General features: G+C 37.5%; 1 protein-coding gene and 1 pseudogene across 1 annotated transcript; one reads left to right on the forward strand and one right to left on the reverse strand.

Annotated features, from left to right (window-relative positions):
• The first annotated feature begins 2,896 nt into the window (after positions 1 to 2,896).
• LOC113359094 lies at positions 2,897 to 14,265 on the forward strand (annotated as a pseudogene).
• A 3,434-nt stretch (positions 14,266 to 17,699) lies between these two features.
• LOC113355431 lies at positions 17,700 to 18,894 on the reverse strand. The gene is made up of 2 exons (XM_026598285.1): positions 18,742 to 18,894; positions 17,700 to 18,559 (listed from the first exon to the last, which is right to left on the reverse strand). The coding sequence occupies exon 2, from the start codon at positions 18,555 to 18,557 to the stop codon at positions 17,985 to 17,987; it is 573 nt and encodes a 190-aa protein (XP_026454070.1). The 5' UTR covers positions 18,558 to 18,559; positions 18,742 to 18,894; the 3' UTR covers positions 17,700 to 17,984.
• Between the last annotated feature and the right edge of the window lie 502 nt (positions 18,895 to 19,396).

Consider the following 19,396-nt stretch of genomic DNA (forward strand, 5'->3'; position numbering starts at 1 on the left):
AGTTACTAATGTAATGGTCTTTATTGTTTTTAAGCTTATACTGAAACTTTATAGGATAATATGTTTCTTCATTAGTTTAAGTCTATCTTGCTTATGATGTCTGGTTGGATTGCAGGCCGTTTGGACGCCTTTGGTGGGACGAGATTGTATCTACTGTTGTGGGAAGGGCTGAGCTGCATAACCAGGTGAACCAACTTTTCTGTTTCTACAAATCTTCTTCTGGTGCAGTGTTTTAAGCTTATATAATAAGTATTATAACTTGATATTACTTCTGCAATGGCTTTGACAGTGATCAGATGAGGTGAAATGGAGTGGTTTACAAGATGGTTGAATGATTATATTGAGTAGTTGGTGTGCTATTGCCATGAGCTGACGAGTCTGATGATGCTATGATGTTTGTGGTGGTGTCAGTGTATAGATTGAGAAGTATTGCAGCTAAGTAAGAAGCAAGAAGATATGAGCAGGCAGAGCAGTCAATATGCAATTGGAGTGGCGCCCAAAGATAAGGTACTCTATGTCGATCCTTAAACTATGCTTAACTTTGAAATTTTTGTATCCTAAATTTCTCACACTAACATTATCCGTATCAATAACAGATTTTTAAGAAATATATTGAGATTGAGCTGCAACTTGGCGACATGGATCGTTGTCGAACCCTTTATGCGAGGTACTTGGTTTGCCCGTCAGGCGCTCGTTTTTTCGGCTGTAAAGAAAACTGCAAGAGCTCTTGGAGAAGCACTATTCAATGCAGAACTTGGTAAACCAATTGGACAGATCACCATGGAAAGTTCAGTAAAGGTAATAGGTAATTCACTTGTTCTGTATATCTATTGTGTATGTGCAAAGAGATTCGATTCTTGTTTTATTGTTCTGGTGTGGAAAGTGATTAGTCAAGATTGCATGATGATGTTTAGATCTCTTGAACACCATCAAAATGATTGTCGCTCACCAGGATTTCTATCTTATGCATGCTAATATATAAAATGTCAAATAGTTGTATCTCTTATATTTAGTTCTTATTGCTGACTATGTGTACTTCTCAGATATCGACCTTAGCTGCTCCTCCAGCTCTTCAGAAGCTAAGAGAGAACTTTCCTAGGTAAAATTTGCTGGTGATTTTTGATGTTTTATTGAATAGATGTTGACGCAGATGAGACGAGAGTGCAGATTGAAAGGGCACAATTATGCCTTTTTAGGTGTTGCAGAATGGTTAGTATGGCCTCTAAAATGCTACTAGACAGTATATTGGGTATTTTTATAGCGAGTCTCTCTCCTGTGTTTGTTGTTCCTTATTGGACATGTAGTCATTTGAACCTTACATTTTACGTTGTTACTCATTTCAGATTTAGACATCTTGCGGTCGTAGGTTTGTTTGTAGGTTGGCTTAATTGATAGTGATCCTTAAACTTTGCAGTTTCAACCTAACAATGAAAAGTTTCTCAAAAATCCTATATGTAAGAACTAACTGTGCATTTCGCCTTTTGTTATTCTGGTTCATTTTTTTTCTGCAGTTTGTTAAGTTCATAGTATCAATCTCGTCTCTTTGTGTTTCTCGTGAAAACTAACTTGTTTGAATCTCTTGGCAATTCCACACGTGTTAATTACCAAGTATCCTCCAACTGCATCTATCCATTTGGGCAAAAAGCAGACTACAAGTTGTGGAGATTCAGGATTTGTTGGTTTCTTTACACTTGAATGATGAATGATCAGAGAGGAACTTAAACACAAGAATGATGGCAGTATGAATCTCTTATTATGAGCTTGGTGCTACAAAGTCGAAGGAGTGTTCATCTTTAGTTTCAAAATTGAGGAAATTGTAATCATCATTTTTTAAAGAAATGATTAGTTTGTATTTCTGATCTTTTTGTTCCTCTAAAGATTGTCTTTTTTTTAAGAAATGATGTAAATTGATCTATGTGATATAATAAAACATGATTCAGTTTTTTATTTGGTTCATGATTTGTTTTAGTATCAATTTTAATTGTAATTTTAATTTTAATTTCTATTTAGGATTATCTAAATCGAAATAGGCCAGATACTTCCGGCACCAGAACAACAGATGTAGCGGGGTAGCTCAAAAATGTAAGCAACCAACTTCAAGGAAAAAAGTTTGGTAGCTCAAAATGTAAGCAACCAACTTCGGTAGCTCAAAAACGTAAGCAACCAACTTCAGGGAAAAACATTTGGTAGCTCAAAAATGTAAGCAACCAACTTCAGGTATTTCACTTGCTCTATTATGATTGGTCTATCTATGAAGTGATCAACATTTTACTTGTTGTATTTTGGTTGGTCTAGCTTTAAAGTGATCACTATTTTGCTTGCTCTAGGGAGGTCGGTCTAGCCATGAAGCAATTAAGAAAAAAGACGCTACATGATAGTTGCTTGATTACTAAAGCGATTGCCTAGCTGCTCTAGACTTGTAGAAATCCCACCTTTTGCAACTCGAGAGCGAGAGCCAAATTAAGTCGCTTTAAGGGTTAGAGCGACTCAATATGGGATTTTCCAACCAAAAATGCCTGGTCGCTTAATCCAACTTTTCTTGTAGTGACTGTATTGACATTCTTCTGGTGTAATATCACCTCTGCACTGATAAGATCCATAAGCGGTATTAGGCTTTTGACCGATCGTGTCGTTATTGTATCCATTACCGGTAATGTTATAGTTGAATGGATTTGTTAAAGAAGACAGAACAAGATTAACATTTGACTGATATGTCTTAGAAGTGATATTACCTCCTGAACACAAGTGAAAAACATTGCCCATATCATTTTGCGCGTTGGTTTTGAACACACAGTACTGTATATTGAATGTCAGAATTGTATAAAGAATTTTGATGAACATCTGAAAAAAACTACCCATATTTCTTCTTTGTTTATGTTAAAATCTGCATTCAGTAATGGAAAGCCAGGTTGAATCTTTCAGGCATCCTGTTCTTGAGTTAGTTTTTAGACTCTACAAGGTCAATATAAGGAAGTCAATTGGTGGAGAATATTGAATGACCCATTTTTTATGTTTGGCAGATAAGCCAAACACTATTTGATTATTCATAAGATAGTTGAAAAACAACACGAAATTGTGTCGTGCACCCACTGGGGTTCCATCCCCGCTATAAGGGGGTCAAATCGCATAATGTAATAACTTATAGTAGGAATTATTGATCTGGGTATCCTGCATATTCATTCTACTACTTGTAAAGAAGATTAAACATGTATCATTACATTTCACATTTTTTTAATCCGAGTACCGAATTTGTTTTTGATTGCAAATTAGCTTGGAATAATGTTTTTTATCATTATAATCACCCTTTTGTTGGTGGGTTGTACAAACATCCAAGGAAGATTGGGTCTCTTCGGAAACCTTGCATGAAAGAGATGACGGTGTTTCTAAATTTCTTCTCGCCACTAATGGGAACAATGCTGCTAAATATGTTAAGCATAAAGACCTCTTGGGTACTTTCACGGATACCCAGGTGCACAGTTAATTTCTGTTTTGGAAACTCTCTCATTATTTAACCTTCGCTTTCTTCTTTAATTATGGAGCTTTCCTATCTCTCAAGCCATTGTGTAATGATACCCATTGGTTATCTCTGTTGAAGGCTGGTGTAAGTAGAAAGCCATGGGGAAGCATCAATTACCACTTGCATGGGCTTAGCAGAAAGTTAGAAGAGATCTGCTTGAATACGATTACGTATGCATATGATGCAGGTCAGATATTCCTGCCGTTTGTGCTAAAGCCAATGCCAACACAGAACTCCCTCTTGGATAGATAATTAAGTGATCTTTGCATGTCAGACTGAGGAACTCATTGTCTTTAGCTATGTTTAGTCTTCCTATTTGCGGATTTATGAACTCCATGAAGAACTATATGCCTTACACATGCACTAGAACTATTTGCGGATTTATGAGCTCATTTTAGTAACAAAATGATGTTTCGTTTTCTGTTAGTAAAATTTCAGACTGTTACTGTCAACGTTATTATTTTGTGTCTTTATATCTTTTGACTCTTTGCAGTACACTGTTTAAAATTGTTTAATCAGTTTCCATCTTTAGTTTAATACTCATCTCCTAATAAATCATTTCAGAGCTTATTCTTGGAAGACGACGACTGCATGTGAGCAAGTAGGACTGTAGGAGTAGGAGAGGTTGGACGTGTCATCTATTACACAGTAGATGAGTGTCGAAATATCACTTGATGTTTTTTTGTTAGTCATAAATTCCGGCTGCTGGGATTGGTGCCCAGATCTCTTAACAGAAGTCAAACACCATTAGTGGTGATTGTAATGGGTGCCTTAAAAAAAACAAACGATAACCATGTTACACTAGATTCTGCAAAAAGTTGCATTATTTTTCAAATTTTGTAAAACGTCATCTATATTTCAACCACTGACAGCAACCAAAACAGATGTCCATGGCATCATGTTATGTATATTCCCCTTCATGACTTGGCAAGTTACTTTTCGGGTCGCATTATAATTAACCCAACTATACATGGCAGCCGCACTCCCAAAATCAGAGTGCATCTTCATTGGCCATCACCGTGCAAGCTATCAATGTGCAACTGCAAGCGATCGTACCGTACAACTAACGGAAAATGAGTCATTTGTCCAAATATTTTTAAAATATGATTTTAATGGACGAGTAAAAATTAGTATGGGTGAAATCGACACCAAAAAAATAGCAACACTGAAACTGGATTAATCCTGGCTTATACTTAAAAAATAACAAGGAGGAAACTGGATGCATCCTGATGTAAATTAAAAATAAGAAAAGTATTTGAAAATGGGTAGGATGAAATTGTTTACATTTTAGCTATTTTTACATTTTTGTCCATTTAAACAATATCAAAATCTAGATGTCTTTTTCACCCAGGAATTGTTGATTTTGATCTTATTAACCAATTTTGTGTACAATTAATGACCATATTTTTTTCATAGGGTAATCGTTAGTATGGGCTTTCGTCTCACTGACATGGAACCCGGGAAACCGAGATGCTCGTTGATCGTATGCTCGTTTTCAAAATATTAGGCTTGCAGTCTAGCCATTTCTTGCTCTGGTTAGGGAAATTGATCGAGAAAATTTCATCGGTGTAACTGAAGCTGAAGTGATCCAAATAACTCTTGATAATTTGGAGGAAGCTCACGGTAAAACTTTTCTTTATGAAGCGTGTTTCCAAATACTTACAGATGGTCCATCTCTGTAATGACCCGTCCCTCCACCGATATTGTCCCCACTTAGCCACTGCGGTTATCTGGAAGTGCAGGATTTTCAATGGGCGTCGATGCGGTCATCCAGAAACAACTTCCCGAGAGGTCACCCATCCCTGGATTGCTCCCTCCCGAGCACGCTTAATTGCAGATTTTTCTGCCAACTCTAGAGCCAATTGTGCTAAAGAAAATATTTTTGGAATTAATTTCCTAAAGAAAAATTTCCCACAAATAAAACTCTTAAGAAAATATTTTTGGAATTAATTTCCTAAAGAAAAATTTCCCACAAATAAAACTCTTAAGAAAATATTTTTGGAATTAATTTCCTAAAGAAAAATTTCCCAAAAATAAATACGAGTAGAAGAGGAACATGGTGCATGGTATACGCGCATGGGCATGGGTCGAAACATGTATTTTTCGATATAACTTGAGTTAGCACAACGTAAGTTACCCACTCTTGAACTCAGCAACAGGGATGGAAGTAAAACGCCGCACAAAAAATAAGAAGAAGAAGAAGAAGAAAAGTAGACCTAGAGATAGTTGCTGCTTGTGTGTTTTGAAAACAGAATTTCGAGTCATATTTATAGGATGAGATACTTGCAAATCAAGTTAGGTTTTGGTTTTCTTCAAAAACAAGTAAAACTCGTAAAAGGAATTTCCCACAAATAAAACTCTTAAGAAAATATTTTTGGAATTAATTTCCTAAAGAAAAATTTCCCAAAAATAAATACGAGTAGAAGAGGAACATGGTGCATGGTATACGCGCATGGGCATGGGTCGAAACATGTATTTTTCGATATAACTTGAGTTACCAAAACGTAAGTTACCCACTCTTGAACTCAGCAACAGGGATGGAAGTAAAACGCCGCACAAAAAATAAGAAGAAGAAGAAGAAAAGTAGACCTAGAGATAGTCGCTGCTTGTGTGTTTTGAAAACAGAATTTCGAGTCATATTTATAGGATGAGATACTTGCAAATCAAGTTAGGTTTTGGTTTTCTTCAAAAACAAGTAAAACTCGTAAAAGGAATTTCCCACAAATAAAACTCTTAAGAAAATATTTTTGGAATTAATTTCCTAAAGAAAAATTTCCCAAAAATAAATACGAGTAGAAGAGGAACATGGTGCATGGTATACGCGCATGGGCATGGGACGAAACATGTATTTTTCGATATAACTTGAGTTAGCACAACGTAAGTTACCCACTCTTGAACTCAGCAACAGGGATGGAAGTAAAACGCCGCACAAAAAATAAGAAGAAGAAGAAGAAGAAGAAAAGTAGACCTAGAGATAGTCGCTGCTTGTGTGTTTTGAAAACAGAATTTCGAGTCATATTTATAGGATGAGATACTTGCAAATCAAGTTAGGTTTTGGTTTTCTTCAAAAACAAGTAAAACTCGTAAAAGGAATTTCCCACAAATAAAACTCTTAAGAAAATATTTTTGGAATTAATTTCCTAAAGAAAAATTTCCCAAAAATAAATACGAGTAGAAGAGGAACATGGTGCATGGTATACGCGCATGGGCATGGGTCGAAACATGTATTTTTTGATATAACTTGAGTTAGCACAACGTAAGTTACCCACTCTTGAACTCGGCAACAGGGATGGAAGTAAAACGCCGCACAAAAAATAAGAAGAAGAAGAAGAAAAGTAGACCTAGAGATAGTCACTGCTTGTGTGTTTTGAAAACAGAATTTCGAGTCATATTTATAGGATGAGATACTTGCAAATCAAGTTAGGTTTTGGTTTTCTTCAAAAACAAGTAAAACTCGTAAAAGGAATTTCCCACAAATAAAACTCTTAAGAAAATATTTTTGGAATTAATTTCCTAAAGAAAAATTTCCCAAAAATAAATACGAGTAGAAGAGGAACATGGTGCATGGTATACGCGCATGGGCATGGGTCGAAACATGTATTTTTCGATATAACTTGAGTTAGCACAACGTAAGTTACCCACTCTTGAACTCAGCAACAGGGATGGAAGTAAAACGCCGCACAAAAAATAAGAAGAAGAAGAAGAAGAAAAGTAGACCTAGAGATAGTCGCTGCTTGTGTGTTTTGAAAACAGAATTTCGAGTCATATTTATAGGATGAGATACTTGCAAATCAAGTTAGGTTTTGGTTTTCTTCAAAAACAAGTAAAACTCGTAAAAGGAATTTCCCACAAATAAAACTCTTAAGAAAATATTTTTGGAATTAATTTCCTAAAGAAAAATTTCCCAAAAATAAATACGAGTAGAAGAGGAACATGGTGCATGGTATACGCGCATGGGCATGGGTCGAAACATGTATTTTTCGATATAACTTGAGTTAGCACAACGTAAGTTACCCACTCTTGAACTCAGCAACAGGGATGGAAGTAAAACGCCGCACAAAAAATAAGAAGAAGAAGAAGAAAAGTAGACCTAGAGATAGTTGCTGCTTGTGTGTTTTGAAAACAGAATTTCGAGTCATATTTATAGGATGAGATACTTGCAAATCAAGTTAGGTTTTGGTTTTCTTCAAAAACAAGTAAAACTCGTAAAAGGAATTTCCCACAAATAAAACTCTTAAGAAAATATTTTTGGAATTAATTTCCTAAAGAAAAATTTCCCAAAAATAAATACGAGTAGAAGAGGAACATGGTGCATGGTATACGCGCATGGGCATGGGTCGAAACATGTATTTTTCGATATAACTTGAGTTAGCACAACGTAAGTTACCCACTCTTGAACTCAGCAACAGGGATGGAAGTAAAACGCCGCACAAAAAATAAGAAGAAGAAGAAGAAAGTAGACCTAGAGATAGTCGCTGCTTGTGTGTTTTGAAAACAGAATTTCGAGTCATATTTATAGGATGAGATACTTGCAAATCAAGTTAGGTTTTGGTTTTCTTCAAAAACAAGTAAAACTCGTAAAAGGAATTTCCCACAAATAAAACTCTTAAGAAAATATTTTGGAATTAATTTCCTAAAGAAAAATTTCCCAAAAAAAATCGAGTAGAGGACTTGGTGCATGGTATACGCGCATGCATGGGTCGAAACATGTATTTTTCCCCCGCTCCACCCATTTTTTACAACATATCCATAGCACATGGTTATATAGTGGAGCACCTCTTTAGTTTTCCACAATGTGGGACTAAAGGTTCCATTTCATTCACTCAAAAATGAGTGAGTATCCTTAGACCCTTAGGTCATGATCAAACCACACCAAGACCAAAAATCTTTATTAAATAACTCATTTTCTCCAACAATCCCCCACATGAATGAAATCTCGGAAAACGAAAAAATCAGAGTACGGAAAATACCATTTAGGCAAAGGTGTCCATGAGGTCTTGAACCTTGCTTAGTGAGAAGTTACCGGAACTACTAGCTAACAGTGAACGCGATGTCTTGAACTGCTAGCGTTTGGTGTAGTTCAATAATCCACGCATGATATCCTCCAAGTGTTGCTAAGTTCGTGCCGTTTTGTCCATTTTGGCCCTGGACATATCCTGTTTCTCAGAATGCTCTAAGAATTGGCTCCATTCTCATAGGAAGCGACCCACTTCCTCATTCAGATAGGTGAGTTCCATCAAGAGTGTTTACTGCTACACCCCACTTCAATCTTAAATTGAAACTATAGAACTCATTAAGACTTAATTAAAAGTCATCCTCCACATGCAGTCACACTATCACATCAACACCATAGGGAAGGGACAGATAAATTCTCTGATAGTGTTTACCTTTAACACCACAAATTAGTTGTCTCATTCGAAACCTTGATCTTGGAATCTCCAGTCAGCAAGGTTGAGTATCCTTCATGGCAAGTTTAATTATTTGAGCCTAAGCCCCATCCCCTTCGATGCTTTACTAACTATCTCCTTGGACAAGCCTTTCGTCAAAGGGTCCGCGATATTCTCCTTGGACCTTGTCCAATCTATGGAAATAACGCCTGTTGAGATTAGTAATTTCAAAGAATCATGTCTTCTACGCATATGTATAGACTTTCCATTGTAGAAGCTATTTTTAGCTCTACCTATTGCAGATTTGCTGTCACAATGTATAGATATAGCTGGCACAGGCCTATGCCAGAGAGGAATATCTTCTAAAAAGTTTCTTAGCCATTCGGCCTCCTCTCCTGCTTTATCTAACGCAATAAACTCCGACTCCATAGTTGAGCGAGCTATACATGTCTGTTTGGAACTCTTCCAAGATACAGACGCACCTGCTAGAGTGAATACATATCCACTCGTAGACTTAGACTCCTCTGAGTCTGCTATCCAGTTCGCATCGCAAAATCCCTCAAGGACGGCCGGATACCCTTCGTAATTCAAACAAAAGGTCATTGTGTACTTCAAGTACTTTAGCACTCTATTAAGTGCATCCCAATGTTTCTGCCCTGGATTACAAGTATACCTGCTTAACCTACTCACAGCATAAGCAATGTCTGGTCTCGTACAATTCATCAAATACATCAGACTTCCTATGACTCTCGAGTATTCAAGTTGGTTAACACCTACACCCTTATTCTTCATGAGTTTGCAAGAAGAATCATATGGAGTGCAAACAGGTTTACAGTCAAACTGATTATATTTCTTAAGTATGGATTCAACATAATGAGACTGACTCAGACTATAGCCATTAGAAGTTTTTCTAATCTTCATCCCTAATATGACATCAGCGGGGCCTAAGTCTTTCATGTCAAAGTTCTCATTCAACATTTTCTTAGTGGTATTAATAACATCCATGTTTGTACCTAGTATAAGCATATCATCAACATACAAGCATACAATCACACAGGCATCCTTGACAAGTTTAGTATAAACACACTTATCAGATTCATTAATTCTAAAACCACTAGAAATCATCACATGATCAAATTTCTCATGCCACTGTTTAGGTGCTTGTTTCAATCCATACAAAGATTTCTTCAGTTTACAAACCTTCTTTCACAACCTTTAACTACAAATCCTTCGGGTTGTTCCATATAAATTTCTTCATCTAATTCACCATTCAAAAACGCTGTCTTTACATCCATTTGATGTATCTGTAGGTTATGGACAGAAGCTATAGCAATTAACATCCTAATGGAGCTAATTCTACTTACTGGTGAATATGTATCAAAGAAGTCTATACCTTCTATCTGTTTATAGCCTTTCGCTACCAACCTAGCCTTGTATTTTTCAATAGTTCCATTTATATTACGTTTTCTCTTGAAAATCCATTTACAACCTATGGCCTTAGACCCTGGAGGTAAATCTACAAGTTCAAAAGTACCGTTTTCTCGAATGGAATCCATTTCACTAATTGAAGCTTCTTTCCACCACGGAGCTTCAGGACAAGTCATGGCTTCTTTAAGTCTGAGGATCAGACTCGGCTAGGTATGTAATGCAACCAGGATAGGTTTTCATAGTTTTAACCCTTTTACCTCTTCTAGGTTCTATTTTTCTGGTTCATCTTCCTCTAAAGGTAATGACTGACTGGATGATGAAATTCTAGGGGATCATCTAAACATCTCTTTCGAGAATCACGTTTCATAGGAAAAACATTCTCAAAGAACTCAGCATCCCTAGACTCCATGATAGTATTCAACCCTATGTCAGAAATTTCAGAACTCACAACCATAAACCTATGAGCACTAGAATGCTCAGGATACCCTATAAAAACACAATCAACGGTTTTGGGTCCTATCTTATTGTCTTAGGAGGAGGGATGGCCACCTTTGCCAAGCACCCCCACACTTTGAAGTAATCATAAGATGGTTGTTTACCTTTCCATAACTCATATGGACTTTTATCTGATCCTTTAAAGGGTACTCTGTTCAGGATGTAATTGGCTGAGAGGATAGCCTCCCCCCACAATTCGAAGGTAATCCTGAACTAATCAACATGGCATTCATCATATCCTTAAGGGTACGGTTCTTTCGTTCAGCTACACCATTGGATTGAGGTGAATAAGGGGCTGTAGTTTCATGTATTATGCCATGTTCTTCACAGAAATCTCCAATAGGAATTAGATACTCACCACCACGGTCAGACCTAAAAGTTTTAATGGTAGCATTCAATTGGTTTTCAACTTCACGTTTATATATCTTAAAGGCTTCTAAGGCATTGTCCTTCCCTCTAAGCAAATAAACCTGACAGTACCTCGTACAATCATCTATAAAAGTGACAAACCATTTCTTACCACCTCTAGTTTGAACTGACTTCATGTCAACTACGTCTGAATGAATCAATTCTAAGGGTTTAGTGTTTCTCTGGACATTCTTCCTGAATGATTTCTTAGCATGCTTAGATTCTACGCAAATCTCACACTTATGACTTTTATCTAAAGTGAATTTGGGTATGCAGCCTACGCTAGCCAGTTTATGCATTGATTTGTAATTTACATGACCAAGTCTACCATGCCAAACATTCGATGACACACACATGTAAGCAGAAGAATCATTCAATTTCACTTCAGGACAGGTTACATTAAGTTTGTAAAGACCCCCAGTCTTATAACCCTTACCCACATAATCATTGCCCTTAGTTACTATAAGTTTTCCAGACTCAATTGAAACTTTAAAACCCTTATCATCTAAAACAGAACAAGAAACAAGATTTTTGCAGATGTCTGGAACATGAAGAACTTCATTCAATGTGAGAGTCTTGCCAGATGTGAGCTTCAGACCGACCTTTCCTTTTTGCAACCTCTGATGCAGATGAGTTACCCATATAGAGTTTCTCGCCTTCCCCTACCCTCTGGTAGGAGGTGAACAGGTCTCTGTTCCCACAAACATGCTTGGTAGCTCCAGAGTCTACCCACCAGTCCATCACATTGGTCACCAAATTAACTTCAGACACTACAGCAGAAAACTCGTCCTTGTTCTTTTCAACCAAGTTAGCACTATCCTTTTTCCTTACGATGTCTACAGTGAACTGCCATATGTCCAGTAACTCCACACGCATAACAAGCACCCTTAATTTTAGTAATGCTAGACTCTGGTTTTCGAAACATACCTTTCTTGGGAGGACCACGCTTCGAGTTACGATTGTTACTCTCACCTTTTCCAGCTTTAGAAGATCTGTGTTCAGTCATATGAGCTTTGTTACTCATGTCCCTTGCAGAAGACACATTCTTGTCCTTGGTGCACAACATCTCTTCCACTTGAATTTTCTTTCCTAATTCAACCATGTTGATCTCGCCAGTTTCATGTCTTAGCCTTTTCTTGTACTCAGACCAAGAAGATGGTAACTTCTCAATTACCGCAGATACTTGAAACGTCTCATCAATGACCATACCTTCAGCAAGAATCTCATTAATGATCTGTTGAAATTCGAGGAATTGATCAACAACAGGCTTATCATTCGTCATCTTGAAGTCCATAAACTTCGCCACCAGAAATTTCTTGCTCCCTGCAGTCTCCGCTTGATACTTCGCTTCTAACGCATTCCACAAATCATAAGCACTGAAATTTTCTTTAGCATTGTAAACATCATACATCACATCTTCCAAACCATTCATGATATTATTTTTCGCCAGAAAATTACACCTCTTGTTATACTCGATCGCCTCCTCAGTTAAACCTTCAGCATTCATCAATTCATCATGTGGAACAAGTACATAATCCAGTTCATGATGGCTTAGATAAAATAGCATCTTGGATTGCCATCTCTTGAAATCCTTTCCGTTAAACTTTTGTGGTCTTTCAACGTCATTCTTTCCCATTGTTACAAGGAATATTAATGTGTTAAGATTGTTGGTGTCTTGCAACAATAGAAGAAACGTCAGTTGTATCAAACAATAAATATAAAGAACCGTATCAAACAACTCTACCACAAACAAATTGATGAGGGCAGAATCACAGGTTCAACAAGCTGTCCTTAACACATTAGTTCGCGGGTATACTCTAAAGTAATGCTAAACCCCAACGTGCGAAGATGTGTCCAGGATAAGACTGCCCGATATAACTTGAGTTAGCACAACGCAAGTTACCCACTCTTGAACTCAACAACAGGGATGGAAGTAAAACGCCGCACAAAAAATAAGAAGAAGAAGAAGAAGAAGAAAAGTAGACATAGAGATAGTCGCTGCTTGTGTGTTTTGAAAACAGAATTTCGAGTCATATTTATAGGATGAGATACTTGCAAATCAAGTTAAGTTTTGGTTTTCTTCAAAAACAATTAAAACTCGTAAAAGGAATTTCCCACAAATAAAACTCTTAAGAAAATATTTTTGGAATTAATTTCCTAAAGAAAAATTCGCCAAAAATAAATACGAGTAGAAGAGGAACTTGGTGCATGGTATACGCGCATGGGCATGGGTCAAAACATGTATTTTTGCCGCAATGGTTATTACTACATTTCCATGAGCACATGGTTATATAGTGGAGCACCTCTTTAGTTTTCCACAATGTGGGACTAAAGGTTCCATTTCATTCATTAAAAAATGAGTGAGTATCCTTATACCCTTAGGTCATGAGATCAAACCACACCAAGACCAAAAATCTGTTTATTAAATAACTCATTTTCTCCGACAGTTGTTGCAGGAGTTCTTTGATGGGAAGGAACTATGCAAGAGTATTAATCCCGATTAAGCTGTGGCATATGGAGCAGCTGTGCAGGCTGGGATTTTAGGTAGTGAATTTGATCAGGTCTTCGGTGGAGATTTGTTCTCGGATGTTACTCCTCTCTCCCTTGGGCTCGAGACAGCTGGAGGGGTAATGACTACATTGATTCCAAGAGACACCACTATTCCCACCAAGAAGGAGCAAGTTTTCTCTACCTACTCAGACAACCAACCCGGAGTGTTGATTCAGGTGTACGAAGGCGAGAGGGCAAGAACCAAGGATAACAACTTGCTTGGTGAATTCGAGTTGTCTGGACTTCCACCTGCGCCACGTGGTGTCCCTCAGATCACTGTTTGCTTTGACATTGATCCAAATGGTATTCTGAATGTGTCTGCTGAGGATAAGACCACGGCAGAAGAATAAGATTACAATCACTAATGACCAAGGGAGGTTGTCGAAGGAGGAGATTGTGAATATGGTGCAAGAAGCAGAGAAGTACAAGACAGAGGATAAACAGCACAAGCAGAAAGTCGAGTCATGCTTTATCATATGAGAAATTCAGAGAAGATTGCTAGGAATTTAGCACCAGATGACAAGAAGTAAATTGAAGACGTTACCAGTGGCTTGATACTAGGGTGAAAGAGCTGGAGAGTCTTTGCAACCTGATTATTTCTATGATGTATCAAGGTGGTGCTGGACCTGACATGGATGGTTTTGCTGGCATGGGTCCTTGAATGGGTGCACTTCCTCAATCTTGGGACTTTATTTTTGCACTTTAGTTCTGGCTTGTTCTTCTTTAATGTTAATGATGGTACTGTAAATACTTGAATGGAAGTATCAGATATCTGAGTTCTAGTTTGGTTAAGTTTTCAACTTTTCATATCTTTATGCCTCTTGTCTGAGTCTCTAAAACTACTTCAATTGAAAATTAGCAAAGTATGATCATCCCGTCCTTGCATTTCTCAAATTTTAGTGGATCCTCGTCCGCTCCTGTAGCTTGTAGAATAAAGCTTCAAGACAGCAACATATCTTCAGTTTTATGAACTTTCTTTGATAATGTTAAGCCTGACAATGATCTACTAATCATTGAAGAGCTGCAAACTAACTTTCTTCAGTAAAATAAGAAAGCAGTTCTTCTACCCAAGTGCAGAATGCTAGCTAACTGATAAAATAAAGCGAGATTACATAGAACAGAAAATGCTTTGCAAGCTCCTCGACAAAAGCTGGCAGGAGAGAATCAGAACTCGTCGTCATTCTCCTTGGCAATATGCTTTGCAAGCTCCTCGACAAAAGCTGGCAAGTGAGATAGAACTCATCGTCATCCTCCTTGGCAATGTGCTTTGCAAGCTCCTGCTCCTGTTGTTGTCTCTCCCTCCTCTTTTCTGCACTTTTTTTTTCCTTCTTATGTGAATTTGGCGAGATTCGCAATGCGCACACAACCTCATTATGCTGCATGTTGAGGCAGAAAGCAATCCTCGAGTTCAAAGGAGATTGAGGTTCGCCGGTGTCACTGTAGTACAGTGGTAAAGTCACTGGGTGATGATACCAGTGACCTGAGTTTGAAACTCGCCAGCATCAAATTCTTTACCGATCAAAAAAAAAAAAGGAGATTGAGGTTCATTTGTGAAGTAAACATCCCCAGTCTCCTTCACTACAATGCTCTCAGTATCCGCCACAGGGTTCAGTGAGTCCAACCTCAAGCTTGTGAGCAACATCAACAAGTGGAATGCCAGAATAAGAGATGCTTATATTGCGAAGCACTGTCCGGATGATATCACGTCGCAGCCTCACAATCAGATTGGGAGTCCTGTCTGAGCTGAAAGCCTGAAAGTACTTGCATACTTATCCGCAACATTCCAAAACAACTCCAAATCACCTATATGAACACTCGAATAGCCTGAAAAACATAACAAAATATTTTACAAGTTCAAAAGTATACCATATTGGCAGGTCAAAGAAAACATACATATATACAAAATAAAAAAGATACGGAAAAGAAGAAAAAACGAAAAATGCAAGCTGGCGTTTAACCAACGTAAGCAGAAAAATAGGCAACACCTCATTCAGTGCAAATTTGAAGAGTCAGACTTACATTTGTTAGCTCAAAGTATAGCCTCAAAGCTATTTTCATGCCTTTCTACATGAAGACAGTTCTCTCTGGTATTTCCGCCAATAGCAATCGAACTATGATGACCCATTTGTCGCACTGACCTCGGAAGCCAAGGGATCCAACAGGAGCTTTACGAGCAGCTTGCAGGAGGCTCTCTTTCACATCAGTGTACTCCAACTGAATAAACCTAACCTTTTCCAAGTAAAAAAGGTATTGACAGAACTGCATAAAGAAAGTACAGTTACATAACCTGACAACAAGTGCCTCGCTTAACTAATCATTATGATACAGTAACTTACTTAGCAGACTACCTAAGCTTCCTCAAATTATAACAGCACAACCAGCCTAAGAAATGGCATATGCATTCCACATGTCTGATACATTGATACACATTGCGCAGAGGATAAATGAATAACTTGCCTGACTCGACTTAGAAGTAAAAGGAAAAGTCCCAAAATAAGGTGAACATGTCTAGAAGGGAAGAAAAAGATATATGAGGGCGTAGACCGTGAGAACCTAGGAGCAGGGTAAAAGTCACCATTTTCGGTTTCGGAACTGAAGACCAATTCAAAAATGTAGATATCACCATATATATAAGAACAGATGCAACACAATAAACACATATTGAAATGATGTAATTTCTATCTAATAGTTGATTTATGGTATGAAGTTAGCAAAGAAGGAAAATGCAAACCATTTTTGATCATCCCTTCCTTCATTTCTCAAATTTAAATAAAAATTGATAATAATTCTATTAAGTTAATAGATCAATGGTACCAGGATGAGGTCAAAGACAAACACGAACCTCATGTTCTTCTGGTCCAACATGATGTTTAGGCACCATCATATCTAGCACCTTTCCGGACTCTCAAAGTTCGCCTCAAGCTTTGCGTCTTCCGGAATTCATCAAAGTAAGCCTCAAGCTTTGCACCTGGTGAACAGTGCTCTGGCGATGGATCTGCGAGTTTGAATGTCCTGTCGACTCATTTGATGAATGACATTCTTGCAAAGCTAACACATGATATCTTGACGACGCCACAAGTAAGAATGTTCCTCCATGAGACTTTTACCTTCTGTAAATCAGTATAAGGCAAGCCGCAAGCTAACAACAACCCAATAACCTTCTTCACCCTCATAAATAGCTTTTGCAGCAACAGGTCCATATGCGTCATTCCTCGTCGTCCCATCAAACCCATTCAACCAGGTAGGCTCAACAGGGTGGATCTCCATAACTTGGACATGATCAGCAGGAGGATTATTCGACAAACCGTCTTCATCACTTCCCCTGCTTGTTGCTTACTGGGGAAAGATCCATCCCGTCTACATTAGCCTGGTTAGATGGTGACGTTTACAAATTCAAACCAGACCCATTAAGCAATCTCCTCTGATTAGGATGACTAGCAGCTGTCTTAGATGCAGGAGGTCTCTCAAGCTGAAAATCAATATTTGGAAGGTTCCTCCAAGAGAGAGCAGCTTTGCCCTTGAAAACAGTATTAGGAGCATGAACTCTGCCTGAGTCACCAACAGCAACAAGATCCTATAGCTTGAAACATGAAGCTTCAAGACAGCAATATATCTTCAGTTTTATGACTTGATAATCTTAAGCCTGACATTGATCTCCTAATTCACTGAAGAACTGCAAACTTTCTTCAGTAAAATAGCTCTTCTACCTAAGTGCAGAACACTAGCTAACTGATAAAATAAAGCGAGATTACACAGAAAAGCAAATCTCCTGTCTTACAAACACTCTTTACATAAACTTAATGGTAAGCGAAGAAAGAGAATGCTTAACAGGATATCACTGGCACCAGAAAATTAAAATGCCTGTAACTGAAGAAACACAGAAACTGTAAGCACATAGAAACATTAAGTTCAAATTCGCTAACAAAATTAACAATCTACTATTAAATTGTAAACATCTCAAGTATCAAATAAAGTATGAGCAACATTTCCATGTTTCAAATACTAAATAGAATTCGATTTTTCCACCTCACTACATGAATTTTTAGTTCTGCAACTACCACCATACCCATTGACAAAGAGCTCTATAACAATAACTATAACAACAACATCCAACCATTTACATCACCTTCTCATTCAACTTTCAGATAAGAAAACATAAACTACAGCTCAGATACTCAGTATTCATCATCTGTTGCTACCTATGGGTAACTAGTCATCCCAACAGTCGAGCTAGCTCTTTTAGTTATCTTAGCAGCCTGAGTTGTAGCCTTCACAAAGTACATATAAAAGTAGACATTCAGAATCATCGTAGCAACAACAAAGACAGCTCCAGCAATAAACACACCTTTACGTAACGTCTCACAAGTCAAATTCTGCGCATAAATTGCCCCCCTATACTTAGTATGATACGCATTCTTCGTTGCCCCAGCAATAACACACGCCTCCGCAACCAGAAAAGTCATCCACGAACACGCAAAATAAATAATCGACCAAGCCCGATTACTACCAGGTGCTAAAGGTCTCCCAAAACACATACACTTAGTAATCCCCATAAGCAATGATTCACTTGCCAATAAGAACAGAAATGCACCAACCCCATAACCTGTAGCTACATCAGAGTTATAAACACAGTAAGAATCATCAGTCTTTGCGTCTTTCACAATCGAACCTGTACTTCTCCTACGCTCTGCAGCAATTGCAAACCCAAATGCTACTAAACTCAATGCAACCACCAAGATATGCACCAGTGTTGAACCTCTTCCTTCCCCCATCACTGTATAAACAAAAATTCATTGAGGAATTTCAACAAACAGTATATGAGCATTAAAAAATTAGTACTAAAATTCGAAATTTCACCTGAAATTTTGATTAAATTAATGGATAAAATCTAGTTCTGATCAGTCAAATATATTAAGATTAAATAATAGATCGTGGGAGAGAGATTCAGTTACTTACCAGTAAGAAAATGATGAAGAAGGAAAAAAAATTAAACTAGGGTTTATCTTCCCTTGTTCTTCGCCTTCGTTTTCGCCCTTTTCTGGATCTAGATTCTAGCGTGAAAGTTACAGACAAAGGGTTTTAGACAGAGGGTCCTCTTTTTATGCTCATTTTAGGGTTCATAGAGATTCACATTGTGATGAGATTTTTGATCACTTTATGTAAAAAATGATTTTTTTAGTGTAAAGTAAAGTAAAGGACATTTTTAAGAGGTTACTGCTGGCCATTGGATAATAACTCAGATTTTAACGATTTATAAATGCTCGTACCAACATTACTAATGCTGATACCATCTCAAGATCTTAAACGATCCTGACCGTTGGACCGATTAAATGGTATCAGCCCCATTAATGATGGTATCAGCCTTTATAAATCATGCAGATTTTTAACACAGATTTTTGGTGCAAAGTTATAAATTTTGGATCCTAATTCAAATTTTAGGCCAAATTTGAAAATTTTAAGTCAGCTTAATAAATTTTGATTATAAGACACATATCTTAGTCACAAAGATCAAGTCTTTCATTAAATTCTGATCACGACTTAGGTATATTTTGAGTCACGATGACAGATTTAAGTCACTTAATAAATTCTGATCACGACCGTGTATTTCGAG

Source organism: Papaver somniferum, chromosome 3 (genome assembly GCF_003573695.1).
Source record: "Papaver somniferum cultivar HN1 chromosome 3, ASM357369v1, whole genome shotgun sequence".
Classification (NCBI taxonomy): domain Eukaryota; kingdom Viridiplantae; phylum Streptophyta; class Magnoliopsida; order Ranunculales; family Papaveraceae; genus Papaver; species Papaver somniferum.

Bases quoted from the DNA above. Each gene is read 5' to 3' on its own strand.
- LOC113355431 (XM_026598285.1), bottom strand. From the start codon at position 18,557: ATGGGGGAAGGAAGAGGTTCAACACTGGTGCATATCTTGGTGGTTGCA.